Below are 15,633 nucleotides of genomic sequence, written 5' to 3' on the forward strand. Positions count from 1 at the left end.
GCTGCCTTCTGTGAAGCAAAGTAGTAGACTCTGGCCTGGTCAGATCTCCCCTGGGTGCCAGGTATTTCATCACCTGAGAGTGGCCTGTCATTTTCCCTTTCCTTCCTTTGCCCTAATCTTACTGATGAGACCTATGAGGTGGCAGCCCATACCCCTTCTGCACTCACTGTGAAACTTTCCCTTGACTGATATCACACAGACTTGATCCTCCTGATCTGAAGAAGTTGACCTGCCATAGCCCCACAAAGAGGCATTGCAGAGCTTTGGTTAGTACTCTATCCAGAGCAGCCACTCTATGAATTATGAGCACCTCCGACCCATGTACCAACTCTTCTGGCTTTCAGTATCCTATTGTGTCCATTATCCCATTTGGCAATAACGAATGTACACATAGTATTGTGCTTTAGACTTTACAGAGCATGTTCTCAAGCATACTATCACTTGACCTTCATAATGGTCTAGCAAAATGTTGCAGCAAAGGGTCAAGGCATCAGAGGCATCTGGGCCTCAGAGATGGCCCATATGAAAAGCTATAGTGTAGGACTGAGGGGGGTCACATGGGAAAGGATAATGAGCCTTGGACAAGGACTCAGTTGGTCTGAGTTCCAATCCTGGCTCTGCCACTGTCCAGACTGCCTGGATTTAGGCAAGATGAGCCTCATTTTTTTGTTGATAAACTGAGGGTTAGACTAGATGATTTCTGATGCCACATCTTACTCCAAACAGGCATTGTTTGATGATCTTCAATTTAAAATTAAATGCCACTGACATGCAAATATAACTAGCTACAGAGGTTACTCTCATTCTACCCAGGTATGTACCAATCTTCCCTAGCATGGGAGGCGGGGGGTGGGTACATTCAAGCTTTCATGGTGGGTGACAAGAAGAAGCTGCACTTACCTTCCTGCAATCATGAGTTCTTTTTCAGATGCTCGTTTTCGGATCTTGGTGTAGATGTCCATGGTAAAGAGGGTGCTGGCACTATTGAAGATGGAAGTTAGGGAGCTCATGAGAGAAGCCAACATGACTGACAGCATCAGGCCTCGCAGTCCTGGAAGAGAAGGAGGTTCTGAGTGGTACACAGAGTACCTCAGCTCTTTTGTACTTGGAAATTGTGAGGACTCAAGATTTGTCTGCCTTCTGAAACCATGCCATATTCTTTGATTTATCTCTCCAGAAAGGCTAGACATTTTAAGGAATGGACAATGGCTTTAACTTATATTGTTAGCCCAAAGCAATCAACAAAGAGATAGGGACAAAATATATATGAGGTAAATAGTTTGCAAATGAATGATGATGGTATGTGTATGTGTTTCCATCTAAGAGGACTTTTATAAGGTCTTTTACTCAAAAAATTCATGGCATGGCAGAAAGATTCAAACTAGGATTCCAAAAATGAGGTTTTTGAGAAAGTGAAAAGTACGTAGAATAGAAGGAAATATTGCAATTCATATATCTAATAAGAGTCTAGTATGCAGAATATATGCATAAAATGTGTAACTGAATAATAAAAAGACAAAAAATCCAATTAAAAATGGACAAAGGACTTGAATAGAGATTTCTCCAAAGAGTTTCTCAAAAAATTAAAAATAGAACTATCTTATGACGAGCAATAGCACTACTAGGAATTTATCCAAAGGATACAGGAGTGCCGATTCATAGGGACACATGTACCCCAATGTTTATAACAGCACTTTCAACAATAGCCAAATTATGGAAAGAGCCTAAATGTCCACCAACTGCTGAATGGATAAAGAAGATGTGGTTTATATATACAATGGAATACTACTTGGCAACAAGAAAGAATGAAATCTGGCCATTTGCAGCAATGTGTATGGAACTGAAGGGTATTATGCAAAGTGAAATAAGTCAGTCAGAGAAAGACAGATACCATATGTTTTCACTCATATGTGGAACTTGAGAAACTTAACAGAAGACCATGGGAGAAGGGAAGGGGAAAAAATAGTTTCAAACAGAGAGGGAGGCAAACCATAAGAGATTCCTAAATACAGAGAACAAACAGAGGGTTGTTGGGGAAGGGGGTGGGAAAGAGGGGGGAGATGGGTGATGGGCATTGAGGAGGGCACTTGTTGGGATGAACACTGGGTGTTGTATGTAAGCGATGAATCATGGGAATCTACCCCCCAAACCAAGAGCACACTGTATATACTGTATGTTAGCCAATTTGACAATAAATTATAATTTAAAAAAAGAAAGAAAGAAATTTCTCCAAAGAAGATAAACAAGTAGCTAATAATCACATGAAAATATGCTCAACATCAAGGAAGTTCAAATCAAAACCACAATAAGATACTACTCTGTATCCACTAGGGTGGCTGTAATAATAATTTTTAAAAAGGACAGATAATAACAAGTGTGGGTGGAGATGTGAAGAAATAGGAGCTTCATACATTGTTGACAGTAAGGTAAAAGGGCATAGCCACTGTGCAAATAATCTTGCAGTTTCTCAAAATAAACATGCAGTTACCATATGACTCATTAATTTCACTCCTAGGTGTCTGCCCAAAAGAAATAAAAACATATGTCCACATAAAAACTTGAACATGAATGTTCACAGTGGTATTATTTATAATAGCCAAGTAGAAACAGTACAATGTCCATCAACTGATAAATGGATAAACAAAATGTGATATGTCCATGCAATGGAATATTATTTATCAATAAAAAGGAAGGAAGTATTTACACATGCTATGACATGGATGAACCTTGAAAACATTATGCTAAGTGACAGAAGCAAGACAAAAAGGACAACTATTGTATAATCCCACTTATATGAAATTCTCAGAGTAAGCAAATTCATAGAGACAGGGAGTATACCAGTGATTGCCTAGGGCTAAGGAGTTTGGGGTGAAATATGGGATGATTGCTAATAGGTACAGGATTTCTTTTGGAGATGATAAAAATTGTCTGTAATTGTGGTGATGGTTGTACAACTCTGTGAATATACTTAAAAAAACCACTGAATTGTATACCTTAAGTGGTTAATTATGTGGTATGTGAATTATAATTCAGTAAAACTGTCATCAAAAAAAAAAGACAAGGGTGTGTTTCCAACTCTGACCCCAAGCAAGTTATGCCAATCTCTAGGCCTCATCTCCTAATATGTTAAATGGGGATAATACTACACTTGCCCAAATCAGAATAAGAGATTGTTCTTAAATTTTTCCCAATCATGGCAAGCATGGTTGGCTATAATCTCTATTACTACTTCCATACCAAGGAGAGCATAAAGTTATCCCTGCTAGGTTGGAAGGCCAGGTCATGCTGAGAGCCCATCATAGAGAGTACAGTCTTAGAAGTAAAAGTAACCTTAGAGGTCACCTAGGCCTATCATCCATTGGTAGAATCCCTTCTACATTCTATCTGCCCAAACTCTCTAGCATTAGGAGATCTACTACCCCACAGGGAGTCTGCTCCCTCTTGGGCAGTCCTAACCAGGCTGTTATCTGCCTCTTTGTGGCCTTAGACACAGTCCTTATGCTACCCAACCAGAGAGGTCTTATCTTTCATCCACTTTACCATCTTTCATATATTCAAAGATAACTCGTGTCTTCTTGAACTCTCTCTTCTCCACACTAAAGATCCTCAGTTTCTTATAATACTCTTTATAATTGGGTTTGGGGGACCCAAATATACAGAACTTGACGTATTACCTCTATTAAACTTTAGCTTATTACATTTGAGTCAACATCCCTGCCTCTTGAGATCTTTTTGGAAATGATTCTATCATTCCTCTAGATTTGTATCTATAAATAATTTTATAGTTGTTTTTATCTACAGCCTTGCAAGAAGAAAAATAAAGGCTGTCTCCTTCAATTATTTTGTCATTTGTTGGGAATTTTTTAATCGTCCTTCCTGAGTTTGTACCACATGGACCACAGACTATTGGAGCTATAGAAGGAGTTATAAAGATCCGCTAGTCTAATTCCCTCACTTTTCAGTTGGTAAAACAAAAGTGCATTTCGGGGCACCTGGGTGGCTCAGTCAGTTAAGCATCTGATGCTTAATTTCAGCTCAGGTCATGATTTTACAGTTTGTGGGATGGAGCCTCACATCAGGCTCCATGCTGACAGCGTGAAGTCTGCTTGGGATTCTCTCTCCCTCTCTCTCTGCTCTTCCCCCGTTTGCATGCACATGTGCACACACGTGTTCTCTCTCTGTGTCTCTCAAAAGACATAAGTAAAAACATTTAAACAAAGGTCCCTTTCAAGGAGTTAGTAGGTAGGGCTTCAAGCCTAGTTCTGCCATTTGTTCAGGGTTTCTTCACCAGTTAATTGTTAAGCTGGGATAGAGCTCTCCCCTTTGTACTCTTATCAAACTCTTTTTCACTCAATAAATATTTGTTGAACATAATTTTACAGTGGTCCGGGCATGAAATAATGGTATATCAGTGTAGGGTGATACTACACTGGAAAGAGATAGATGAATATAAGAGATATTTAGGCAGCAAAATGGACAGAATTTAGTGACAGACTGGTGGGACAACATTTACTGGCCAAGTGGAGGAGACCGAATCTTCAAATGAGACAAAAAGTTGCAGCCTAAAGGATAGGGGTAAAAAGACAAATAGGAGAACATAGTATTATGGCATCCAAGAGAAGAGAATAACATAAGAAAGATGAGTGATCAATAATGCTGAATGCTACTGAGGGGTCAAATAAGATAAAGAATGAAAAATATCTATTTAATCTAGTACAGGCAGGTCATTGTCGATTTCAGTGTTTACAGAAGCCAGATTCCAGCTGAAGGTGAAGGAATGGCAATGATACATGTAAACACACAGCATTTTGTTGTCTTGCATGCCATGCATCTTTCTGTCATGTACAATTCACTCACATACAGTGTTCAGAAATACCTACAGTCCTCACCAAGGATCTGCCAATCTAAAGAAATAACATAAACAGGGGTGCCTGGCTGTCTCTGTTGGTGGAACATGTGACTCTTGATCTCAGGGTTGGGAGTTCAAGCACATTGGGTGTAGAGATTACTTTTAAAAAAAAGTTTTTTAGCCTTAAAAAAAAGAAAAGAAATAACATAAACACCCCCCACATAGGCCAATGTAATCCAAATCAGAACTCTAAAAGAGCCAGCCGTGTGACTCTTCTAATTGCAACCTTAATTAATAAGCAGCCTGGCTCAGTTGAATAGTTAATGATTACCCCCATTTTTTTATAATTTTAATGCAAATGGTTTACCCAATCATACATCCAGTATGTGATTGAAAAAAAATTATTCAATTCCAGCCTTGAGCAGAGTTAAGCAAGCCAGACACTGAGTTGTTGTGTGGCCTTGGAAAAAATCATTTTCCTTCTGTAGGCCTCAGTTTCCTCAACTATAAAATGAAAAGGTTTGACTAAATAGTCTCTAGGTTTCCTCTCAGTAACAAAATTTTTAAGTTTCTTCTAAAACCTGATCAATACATTTGAATTTCTGGTCTCCTGAAACCCGCTAACCTAACAAGATTTGCATCCCTTGAGCCAGAAATATATTTTTCTTAACATGAAACATGAACAGTAGTCCTACAGGTCTACACCAAAACTCTAACTATTCTGGACTCCAAGTACTCAATCTTTTAGTATAACACACTTCTCTGTAGTGAGAAGCCCCCTGGTGGCCCATCCATCTACTGCCTCCAACTTCTTCATTTAAAGCTAAAAATCACTCTGCATTTCTTTCCAGGTTTTTTCTTAGAACATCAATTCATTCCACAGGAAAAACTCCACTTAGTTCAAGCTTTCATGTTAATGTCTGTTGGAGAGCTAGAAAGACCATCTAGATAGCATGGAAAAGTCGTGATTTTCGCTAGCCCATTTTCAGTTCACCTCTTTTCCAAGATTGACTGATGGACACATGCCAGGTCTCATAGAGCTCAACCAAGTCATAAGCTGACTTCCACTGAGGGAAGACATGTTCAAAACCTGAGGACACCCAGAGGGAGGTGTCCTACTCAGCCCCAAGGCTCAGAAATGGCTTTTCCCCAGAGGGCTGCAGAAATCTACACTAAGTATAAGTCCAATCAGCCTCCAAAGAAAGACCCTGCCAGCAAGGTGACTCTCACCATTGGGCATGAGCTCCACTACCAAGGTCGGGTAAGCCATGTTGGTACAGCCAACTTCAGTGCCACAATATTTCTTACATTCCGAGGGGACGGTGCAGGCAACTTTTTCTGGAGAAAGATGAAAAGCCAGGTCAGTAAGTAGACATTGGGGAAATACTTCCAAGATTCGCTTTCTTAAAACAAGGCTTCAAACAAGACATTCCTGCCCATGGTCCTGAATTGGTTCCACAGAGAGTGCAGCTCCAAATTGAGCCCTTCTATGCCATGCCCCTGCCCCGCTGGTATGACTGTCTCTAAGATCTTACTGGGGAGAAAAAGGTTCTTAGGCAGAGGAAGGGGGAAGCAAAGCAATGCTCAGAGTAGGAAGGGAGGGGGCACAATCTTTAGCCTGGAACTCTCTACAGCTTAGCAGTAACTATTGTCTTGTTTCTCCTGAAAATCACAATGAAACTGTGGCTCCTAATTTTGAAGTTTATTTGAAGTAGCTTTTACAAGTAGGATTGAACACCAGATGACTGAGGGAATTCCTCACTAGGAATGCTGTTGGGTAGTACTTCTAAGATGTGAAAAATCTGGAGTGGAGAGAGACAGGAGGTAGTCTGGAAAGGGAAGGGGACATGATTTAGAAGCTTAGGGAAAATTTTAGTAACTTCTTTAGAATTAAAACAACAAACATTTATTATGTACCTACTATAGGTATATCCTTTAGTGCTGTTCCGTAGAGCACTGATTCATTATAGCACTGCCTCAAATATTAAGTGTGTTATATCTATTATATCATAAATTATTCAGTTAAGAATATTATTCTCATGACAGGTGAGCTAGTATAGGAGTATGAGATCACTATTAGGAGCATGATTAACAGCCAATGGCAGCAAGTACCCCCAGACTGTCCTGTCTTCATTTTGGAGAGAGCTTACCAAAGTTTCGCTCCATGGTGCTCTCTTTTTTGCCATTATTTCATATTCCAGGAAACAGTTTTGACCTATTATGGCTGACCCAAAAAAGCAAATGGAAATCTGGAGAAGCCTCAAAAGGGTCAAGAAAGACTCTATCACCCTAGATAGCAAAGTACAAGACTCGGGGCTCTTCAAGGAAATGGTCCAAGAAACAGGGCTCTGAGCACCAAGCAATTAGAGCCTGGGCAGGGTTCTTTGCCATTAAAGACACACCACCACGGCCTGAGTAAGACTGAGCAAAAAGTTAGTAAATATTAGCTGGAAGAAGCTACAGCTAGAGGTGTATCATGACTTCAGAGAATTTGGAAAAGGGAAGAAAGTAATTGTCAATGTAAGGAACCAGAAAGACAACCCCACAGGCTCTGCGACCTTAAGTTGTTTGCTATCTAAAGGGGGAATAATAATGCCTGGTAATTGTGGCAAGAAAAAAAAGAAGATGGCAGAAAAGAAAGAGAAGAGAGTTACAGGGCTTTAGAAGTTACACAGAGCCTGGAAAATGGAAGAGAGTGGCTGCTGAGTCTAGCAAAAGGCATCACCTGTGTACAGGATGCGGCTGATCATTCCCGGCATCACCATGAGGAACATAGGCAGCAGCTTCAGGTACCCACACATGACACAGCCGGCCTTCACATGAGACATGTTTTTGGCTGAGAGGCAGCGTTGCACAATGACCTGACAGAGAAAGCAGTGAGAGTGGGGTGCAGGCCAGAGACCCCTCAATGCCCTCTGGCTACTCCTAGCAACACTCCTACATGTCCTCGGCCCTTGGCCTGGCACCTCCTTGTCAGTAAGGCTCAGTGACCCCAGACCACATGAGCCCTGTTCTACCTTACCCACTACCACAAGCCACAGACAGGAGTCCCTGTAGAGACCTGGGAACACCCCGTCCACTCCACACATCCAGCATAGGTACCTGATCTGTGCACCAGTACCACAGGGCAAGGATGGACAACCCAAAGGTGAGCCCAGGCCATGGCAGGTCTCCAGTGAGGGGGTCTCGGAAGATGTGGAAAGAGTCAGCTCTCGGTGTATAACATTCTTTCTTGATGGTGATGTTTCCATCAGAAATCACAGTTGGAATGGCTTTCATGTACTTTATCATGAAGGTATCATACCCTCCCACTTCATGAAAAGCTGGAAAACATCAGCAACAAACATCCTGAAACTCTCAACTCTTAATTCAAGTTTCTTCCTGTGAATGCCTGAGAAATCACCCTCGCAGTGTGGTCTTGGGCAAGTCATTTTCCCAACCTGGGCTTCAACCTTCTCATCCACAGAATGGGATTATTAACCCTGCCCAACCTCCTTGTGGGGCTACTGTGAGGGTCCAAAACAATAACCTGTAAAAGTATTTCAACCATAAACCTTTTTAAAAAGAGAAAGGATTTGGGGCACCTGGGTTGAACGTCTGACTCTTAATTTCGGCTCAGGTCATGATCTCATGGCTCATGAGTTTTGCTAGTGCAGAGCCTGCCTGGGATTCTCTGTCTACCTCTTTCTCTGCCTCTCTCTCTCTCTCTGTCTCTCAAATATAAATAAATAAACATTAAAATTTTTTTAATTAAAAAAGGGAAAAGACTTGAATTATTAAAAGAAAGACCTTGGTTTTGAAGATTCAAGGCCTCTTTTCCCCTCCCTTTTGCTGTCAGCAGCAGCCTTTAAAATCCTGCACAGAGACCTAGAGACACACAGACTCAATCATACCACTCCTGGTCACAGCAATGTGGTAAGACAGACAGAGAAAGGGTAAGGAGTAAGGAGAAAGGGTAAGGAGCCCTACCACCTCTTGGCTGTGTGTCCTTGAATAAGGTATTCCAGCCTCTGCCCTGCTGAACCCCATGGACCACTGGGGGGAAACCAAATAGAAGCTCTTGGAAAGAAGAGAACAGAGAGTGGATAAGAGGCTTCACAGGACACACAGAGAGTACAGGCCCTCTTAAAAACAAAACGCATTTATATTCTCCCATAACAAGTACCTCTATATCTAGGGTCTCCAGTTTTGTCTTTAGGATTTCACAGACAAATAAAATTTCAAAATTGGAGTCAGGGGACAACACACAATGGCTAATTTTTAAAATTTTATCAAATAAGGACATAAACAAGAAAATGATCACTTATTGTCATTAATTCATAAAAGAAAGGATATTTAAGATTTGAATATATTTAGCCTGCTGGGTATTTAGCCTTATCCTTTTTTTTTTTTTTTTTTTTTTTTTTTTTTGTCCAGTTTTTCTGTGGAGAGCAGACCATGACATCAGAGGCCCACATTGGGAACCACTGGCTCAGTCCATCTAGAGAGAGCAGTAGGGAATCCAGGTATTGTCTGGGCCAGGCCTAGTCTGAGATCTCCAGGGCTGAGGAAGGTGCCCCCTGTACACCCACAGTGATGGCCAATCTAGGCTGCACCACTCCCCTAGAGAGGGCAGAGGGTACCGGGCTTACTTCCCGGACCAGCAATAGGCAGGGAGGCTAGGCTTGCTTTTCTTTCCCTGGGCCTCTTACTCTGCCACCCCACCTCCCCAGTCTGCCCCAGTCCCACTTACCAAACCCGGTCAAGATAAAAGACCCCACCAGCATGATCACTGTCTGCAAGGTGTCCGTGTAAATCACAGCTGCCAGGCCCCCTAAGCAGGCAAAGGAGACAATATGTCTGACCTCATATAGGAGGACAACCTGTCAGCCTACCTCCTTTGCCCACTGCCTGCCCCTCTCCCTCTGCACACCCTCTGAACACACCCCTCAGTCACCTGCCTAACTTTCCTTCCCTCTCTTGTTCTTTTACAGTAGTCTGCTACCCTGCATGTTCCCACACCTCCACTTTTCACAACGCTGGGAAGGCCTTGGAAATTGAATATTTCTCCCTGCTTGAGGAGGAAGAGTTTGATGCAACCATTTGAAGGTAGGAGATGGCTCAAAGGAGATGGTTATGGTAAGAAGCGTCTTCCACAGGGGCGCCTGGGTGGCTCAGTCCATTAAGTGTCTGACTTCAGCTCAGGTCATGATCTCACCACTCCTGAGTTCAGACCCTGTATCGGGCTCTGTGCTGACAGCTCAGAGCCTGGAGCCTGCTTTGGATTCTGTGTCTCCCTCTCTCTCTGCGCATCCTCCCCTCGTGCTCTCTCTGTCTCTCAAAAATAAATAAACATTAAAAAAACATGTCTTCCACAAACAAAGACAGGGAAGAGCAAGGAGTAGACATCTCTACAAGGTGTCTGGGGACTTTACTGAATCAACACATTTCAAAGGGCCACTAGCATGTCTGCTCTCTCTTTACTCAGACCATCTAAGTAACTTTTTTCTTCTTTCATAATTGAGTTTTTATTTGTTGTTCTGAGGATCAGTACAGACGATTCAATTTGTACACAATTCTTAACGTATGTACTGAAAACCTAAAAAAAACCATGTAGCTGTGGTTCTTTTCTCAAAGTTATTACAGTGAACTTCCAGCTTAAAATTGGAGGCAAATTTCCCTTAACAGTATATCAAATACTGGTATCTTCAAATGTTGATATGCTGTTACACTGTTAAGTCCCATTAATTCACAATTTAATGTCATATACACTACATACTCAAATTTTCAATCTTGCACAAGACATTAACGAGGTTACTAGGAAACTGGACTACCACAACCAACATGTTACAGAATGCACAAAATTCTGACAGGGAGAGCCAAGATCAAGGAGTGGTTTTCTTTAGGAAACAATTCTAGCATAAACAACATGGGAATAGAAGTAATTTAAAATGTCCAAGACATATTAAATGCACGACTGACTCCAAGTTGCCATTTAGTATGCTTGGTATTATAGGATATAAAAACTACCCCATCTATGAATGTTAAGCTGACACCCAAGACGATCAAAGCCTCCCATATTCAATATCCCACTATTTTCTGGTTGTGCCAAAAAATAAACAGCGGCAAATGATTTCACCTCTTAAAAAAAAAAAAAAAAGCATTTACACTTAAAAAATGGGATGAGGTGGGATTTCCTCCTTCTTAAAAATGTTTCTAGAGCTACTAAAAAACTTGAATTTACAAAATAGTTGGTAAAAATATTCCTCTGGATTGTACAAGAAGGGAGACAGGGACCACTGGTAAGACATGGGATATGATACTAATCAGACTTGGCTTCTTTCTCTCCTACTTCATCAGAGGCTGGACTCTCCTCGTTTTTAGTTTCTCCGTTTTCTGCAGGTAAGAAGTCTTCTTTTGTTTCTTGGTTAGCCACTTCAGCCTGTTTTCCCTTTGCTCCCCTTTTCCCCTTTGTTTGCACTCTTTTGTCTGAAGATTTCTCCTTTCCCGCCGCCTTTTTTGGCTTCGCTTCCATTTTTGCAAGAGCAGGTTTAGCTGACCTCCTCTTGGGCTCCTTCTTCGCCGCCCCCTCGGCGGAGCTGACCTTCCTCTTGGGCATCGTGGCGGCGGGGCGGGCACGTGCCGGCTGCCTGGAGGCCGCCGCGCACCGAAAGCCTTCACGAAGCTGGGCTGCCTGGCCGCTACCACTCCTCCCGTCGCCCGAGCTGCTCTAAGTAATTTCTTGTCCCAAAAGCTGTGGGACTCCAGCTACACAGCAAACTTCATTACTGACCCAGCCCCCTCCCCAACCTAGAACAGAGTAACACTTCCGAAAAGGTGTCCCCAATTGCTCTTCCTGTCACTAGCTTCTCCATTCATCTCTTTAGTCTTCTTCTAAAATCTCTGTATGTGTCACTCCCTCCCTTCCTGCCTACAGTGCCTCCCAGTGGCTGTCACATCAAACCCAAAGCCTCCTTCTGGCTTCCAGGACCCTTGCACTGTGGCCTCATTTGAACTATCAGGACTTATCACCCACACACATACCCCAGGTACCTCCCATTGACCACCCATCTCCAGCCAAACACATCTACTTGCTCACACTGCCCCAAACGCATGCCATGCCCATTCCTGACTCCATTCCCTGCTCTCCCCTATCCCTGCACCTGGCACTCCCTCTCTAATTCTCCCAACTTCTATCCACAACCTGGAAGGCCAGGCCCTGCCCCACTTCCTAGAAGAAGCTGTCCTGACTATTCCACCCAACACTGGAGTTTTCTGGGGCCCCCGTATAACTTGTTAGGGCCTGAGAGTGGGGACTAAGCAAACACTCCATCCTAAAACTGTGTCCTGGGTGTATCTCTCTTTATTGAGAGAAGAAGCTATGTCTCCTAGGTCCTCCTCCTTTCCTGGGCTTCAGTTGAGTCATTTGTAGGACTCACCTGTGATCGTATAAAGACCAGTGATTGCCAATAAAAGAAAGATGGCCAAATACAGATCCAGACCCAAGGCCATGTTGATGAATATGGCCCCAGAGAAGATGTCTGCCTGGAAGGAGAGGAGAGACAGAGTTAGGAATGAGGGAAGCCAGCTGGCTGCAAGTTGCACCCAGGGTCTGACTGAGGCACTTCAGCTGCAGGGACAGAGAGGCAAACTTGAAAGGGGTAGCAGAAAGTGTTTCCTTAGTAATGTCAATGCTTGTGATTTCTGCAGCCCAATGTTAGACCACACATCCCTTGCCCTTTGGCTAAAATCCCCCAATTAGAGGTTCATGTTTTTATCCCTGGTTCAGAATATAAAAGACAAGTACTGCACATTTCCACATATATATGATATCTAAAATATGCAAATTTATAAAATCAAAGACTAGAATAGTGATTACCACAAAGGGGGGTTGGGGGACAGGGAAATGGGGAGTTATTAATCAACGGGCACAAAGTTTCAGTTAAGTAAGATGAATAAGTTCTAGAGATCTGCCATACAACATTGTGCCTATAGTCAACAATAATGTATTTTACACTTAAAATTTGTCAAAAAGATAGATGGCATGTTAAGTGTTCTTAACACAACAAAATAAAAAATAAAAAAATATTAACACTTCAGGATCATACTATATTTCTAGGTTTCTCGACAAGCTTTATTCAAGATGATAGTAGATATCCCACGGGAAGAAAAGATTCCCTGGTCAAAAAAGTCTATGAAATGCTGGATTAAACAAATTAAGGCAGTTTCTTTACTACACAATTTCTCTAAGCCTTTAAAATACAGCATGTACTGTGAATCCCCAGGAGAGGACCATGGGAAATGACCCTTCACAAACTTAATTAACTATGGAACTCTGTTTGCCAAGGAATAACTATTAACACCTTGAGGTTTGCCCAACCCACCTGTGGACTGCTGCTCTAAGCTATTATCCATCATTTACACCTCAGTGTGCAAAGGCTTATCAAATCTATTCCCAAAAGCAAGTTTGAGTGCTAGAGAGTCCATGAGAGGGAAACCCCACCCACACTCTGGAGCAGAGAAACTTTAGCAATATCATAATTTTATCTTCTCAGCCCAGATGGAGTCCGCTTTGACTCAAACACAACCAGAACATCACCAAGAATCTCTTGCATGGCAGGCTTGCTTCTAGGTGGTTTTATCTAGATTATCTCATGTAGCTTTAGGGAAAAGTGTTCCCTCTTCACCCCCAAATTCACCAGTTATGTTCTTGATGTTGTTCTCTTTCTCCTCCCTGCCTCATTTAGCCCCATAAAGAATCTTCTACCTGGCTGTATGGTGCAATTCCTAATTTTAACCAACAGAGAGCACTGGAGTCACCCAAAATGAATTTTTCATGGCAGCTCCAAAATACTACCAGAAGGATAGGATTAAGGGATTTCTTAGTGAACCTTTTTTTCAAATCACTCGGTGTGAATGAAATTAGACCTCCCTTAGAAGCAATGCATGAGCTGTTTCATTGCATAAAACCTAATGTATTTCAGGGTGTGTAAAGGGCCACCCAGTCACAACCCTGGAAATGGTGCCCTTGCGTCTCCTCTCCATTCTTGGCTTCCCCACTTCCACCTCCTTACAGCTCCAGTGGTTCATCTCCCTGCCAAGCAAATCTCCTAGTCCCTGCCTCTATTACTTGGCAGAGAGCTTGTCTCACACCAACTCCAAGCATATGTGCAACTCTCCCTCCCAAGATGGGTCTCCTGAGTACTGGTGCCTTAGCTCCCCTGCAGATTCTCTAGCCCCAGGGGACCTAATATCATTGTCATTCCTGGTGGATGAGGAGAAGTAGAGTCAGAAATCCCACATAAACAAAGGCTGGTGGTCAGAGGACCTGGGTTTTAACACCAGTGCTGCCATTGTAGGCCTGAGTAACTTTGGATAAAACATTTCACCTCTCCACGTCTCTGTGTTCTCATTTTTAAAGTAAGCTCTGACTCTGAAGGTTTATGATTCACAGTGACTGGAAGTGGGAAAGTCCTGCAACCAAAGAAAGCATCCCCGCCCCCCTCAGGTCCTGGACCTGTTCCACCCAGTCCTCTAATGCCAAAGAGGAAGAAAGAGCCCCTGGCTGCACATTAGCCTAGCTAAAGGTGAAACAGCCACTTCTTCCTGACCCTGCACATTAACCCACTGGAATAATGATGAGTATTCATAATGCTGGACCCTCCCCTCCCATGCCTCTATATCATTACACAAAGTTATATCAGTTGAAGGGGCCCCATTCATTGATTACATAGGAGTGCTAGTAAGTGCATACATTTTTGTTTGGTGGATTAGCTAATAAGCATACGTGAGCAATAAAAAGATTCCAAGGCTGTTACTGCCTTAAAAATGCCTTTGGTTGGTTTGTTTTTCAGAGTAGTTCATTTGTAATGCTTTATGACAACATGCCATAGAAGACTGTGTTACCCTCATTAATATGTGCCTTCCTATCTTCAGTCACAAATAAGTAACACACAACTCCTAAGATAATGCTATAACTAAAGTCTACAAAGACTTATGGGAAGTGTTAGGCTAATGGAAATCTTGTCTTTATGATACTCTATTTCCAGCTAACAGGGCAGATAAAGAATTCCAAGAACACATTCCTCATGAATTGAAGAAACCTAAGACAAATTCTATCTCCCATGAGTCACTCCTAATTTCAGAAATGAATTCTGCCCTTTGAACCCTGAAAGCCAGCAGGAGTGCCTCCAGATGCCATGCCATACCTGAGCTCACATTAGTCCAGGCACTCTGACATTAGTCTTTGAATCCTAGGTACCCAAATTTTATGTGCTTTACTAGGGTTTTTTTTTTCTCCATATCTAGGGAATTTTATAGTTTACCAAGTGCTTTCAGATACATTCATTGTTTTAATCTCCAAAACAAGGTAATAGGACAATATATTGGCTCCACTTTATAGATAAGAGAGACCAAATTTATGACATGCTCAAGAGCTAAAATCCAGTTTTCTGTCTCCAAGTTCAGTGACTTTGCCACAACATTAAGAGGTAAGGGCTTTTTTTTCTAGATTATTTTCTGCAGAGAGCAAGATATTTTATCATTTAAAAAAATTGTTTTACCTACTTTTAAGGTAAAATAATTTATGGGTATGGTTGGGAAAAAACAGCACAGAAAGCTATACACTGAAAAGTAAAAATGTCCCTACTTCCATGATTTGGACCAAAGGTGACCACTGTCAAGAGCTTTTGGTCCGCCAGAGGATTTCTAAATAGCTTGCTGAAAACTATGTCAACAGTTATGTTCCACAGTCCCCAAAATAATAATTATGAATGGGGCGCCTGGGTGGCTCAGTTGGTTAGGCG

General features: G+C 42.1%; 2 protein-coding genes across 3 annotated transcripts in view; both read right to left on the reverse strand.

Moving 5' to 3' along the window:
- Positions 1-15,633, reverse strand: part of LOC122203869 (sodium/glucose cotransporter 1-like) — a 136,954-nt gene that overhangs the window by 23,062 nt on the left and 98,259 nt on the right. For both annotated transcript variants that reach the window (XR_006195371.1, XM_042911047.1), the window contains exons 6-11: positions 12,268-12,373; positions 9,582-9,662; positions 7,952-8,172; positions 7,575-7,710; positions 6,080-6,187; positions 901-1,051 (exon numbers count right to left, since the gene is read on the reverse strand). Coding sequence is in view for 1 of the 2 variants with exons in the window: in XM_042911047.1 (XP_042766981.1) it covers positions 901-1,051; positions 6,080-6,187; positions 7,575-7,710; positions 7,952-8,172; positions 9,582-9,662; positions 12,268-12,373 (803 nt within the window). In the remaining variant the exon portion in view is untranslated. The remainder of the gene's footprint in view (positions 1-900; positions 1,052-6,079; positions 6,188-7,574; positions 7,711-7,951; positions 8,173-9,581; positions 9,663-12,267; positions 12,374-15,633) is intronic.
- On the reverse strand, positions 10,516-11,486 carry LOC122203870 (non-histone chromosomal protein HMG-14-like). Its single transcript, XM_042911048.1, has 2 exons — positions 11,147-11,486; positions 10,516-10,553 (listed from the first exon to the last, which is right to left on the reverse strand). The coding sequence occupies exon 1, from the start codon at positions 11,445-11,447 to the stop codon at positions 11,151-11,153; it is 297 nt and encodes a 98-aa protein (XP_042766982.1). The 5' UTR covers positions 11,448-11,486; the 3' UTR covers positions 10,516-10,553; positions 11,147-11,150.

The sequence above is a fragment of the Panthera leo genome, chromosome D3 (assembly GCF_018350215.1).
Source record: "Panthera leo isolate Ple1 chromosome D3, P.leo_Ple1_pat1.1, whole genome shotgun sequence".
Taxonomy (NCBI): domain Eukaryota; kingdom Metazoa; phylum Chordata; class Mammalia; order Carnivora; family Felidae; genus Panthera; species Panthera leo.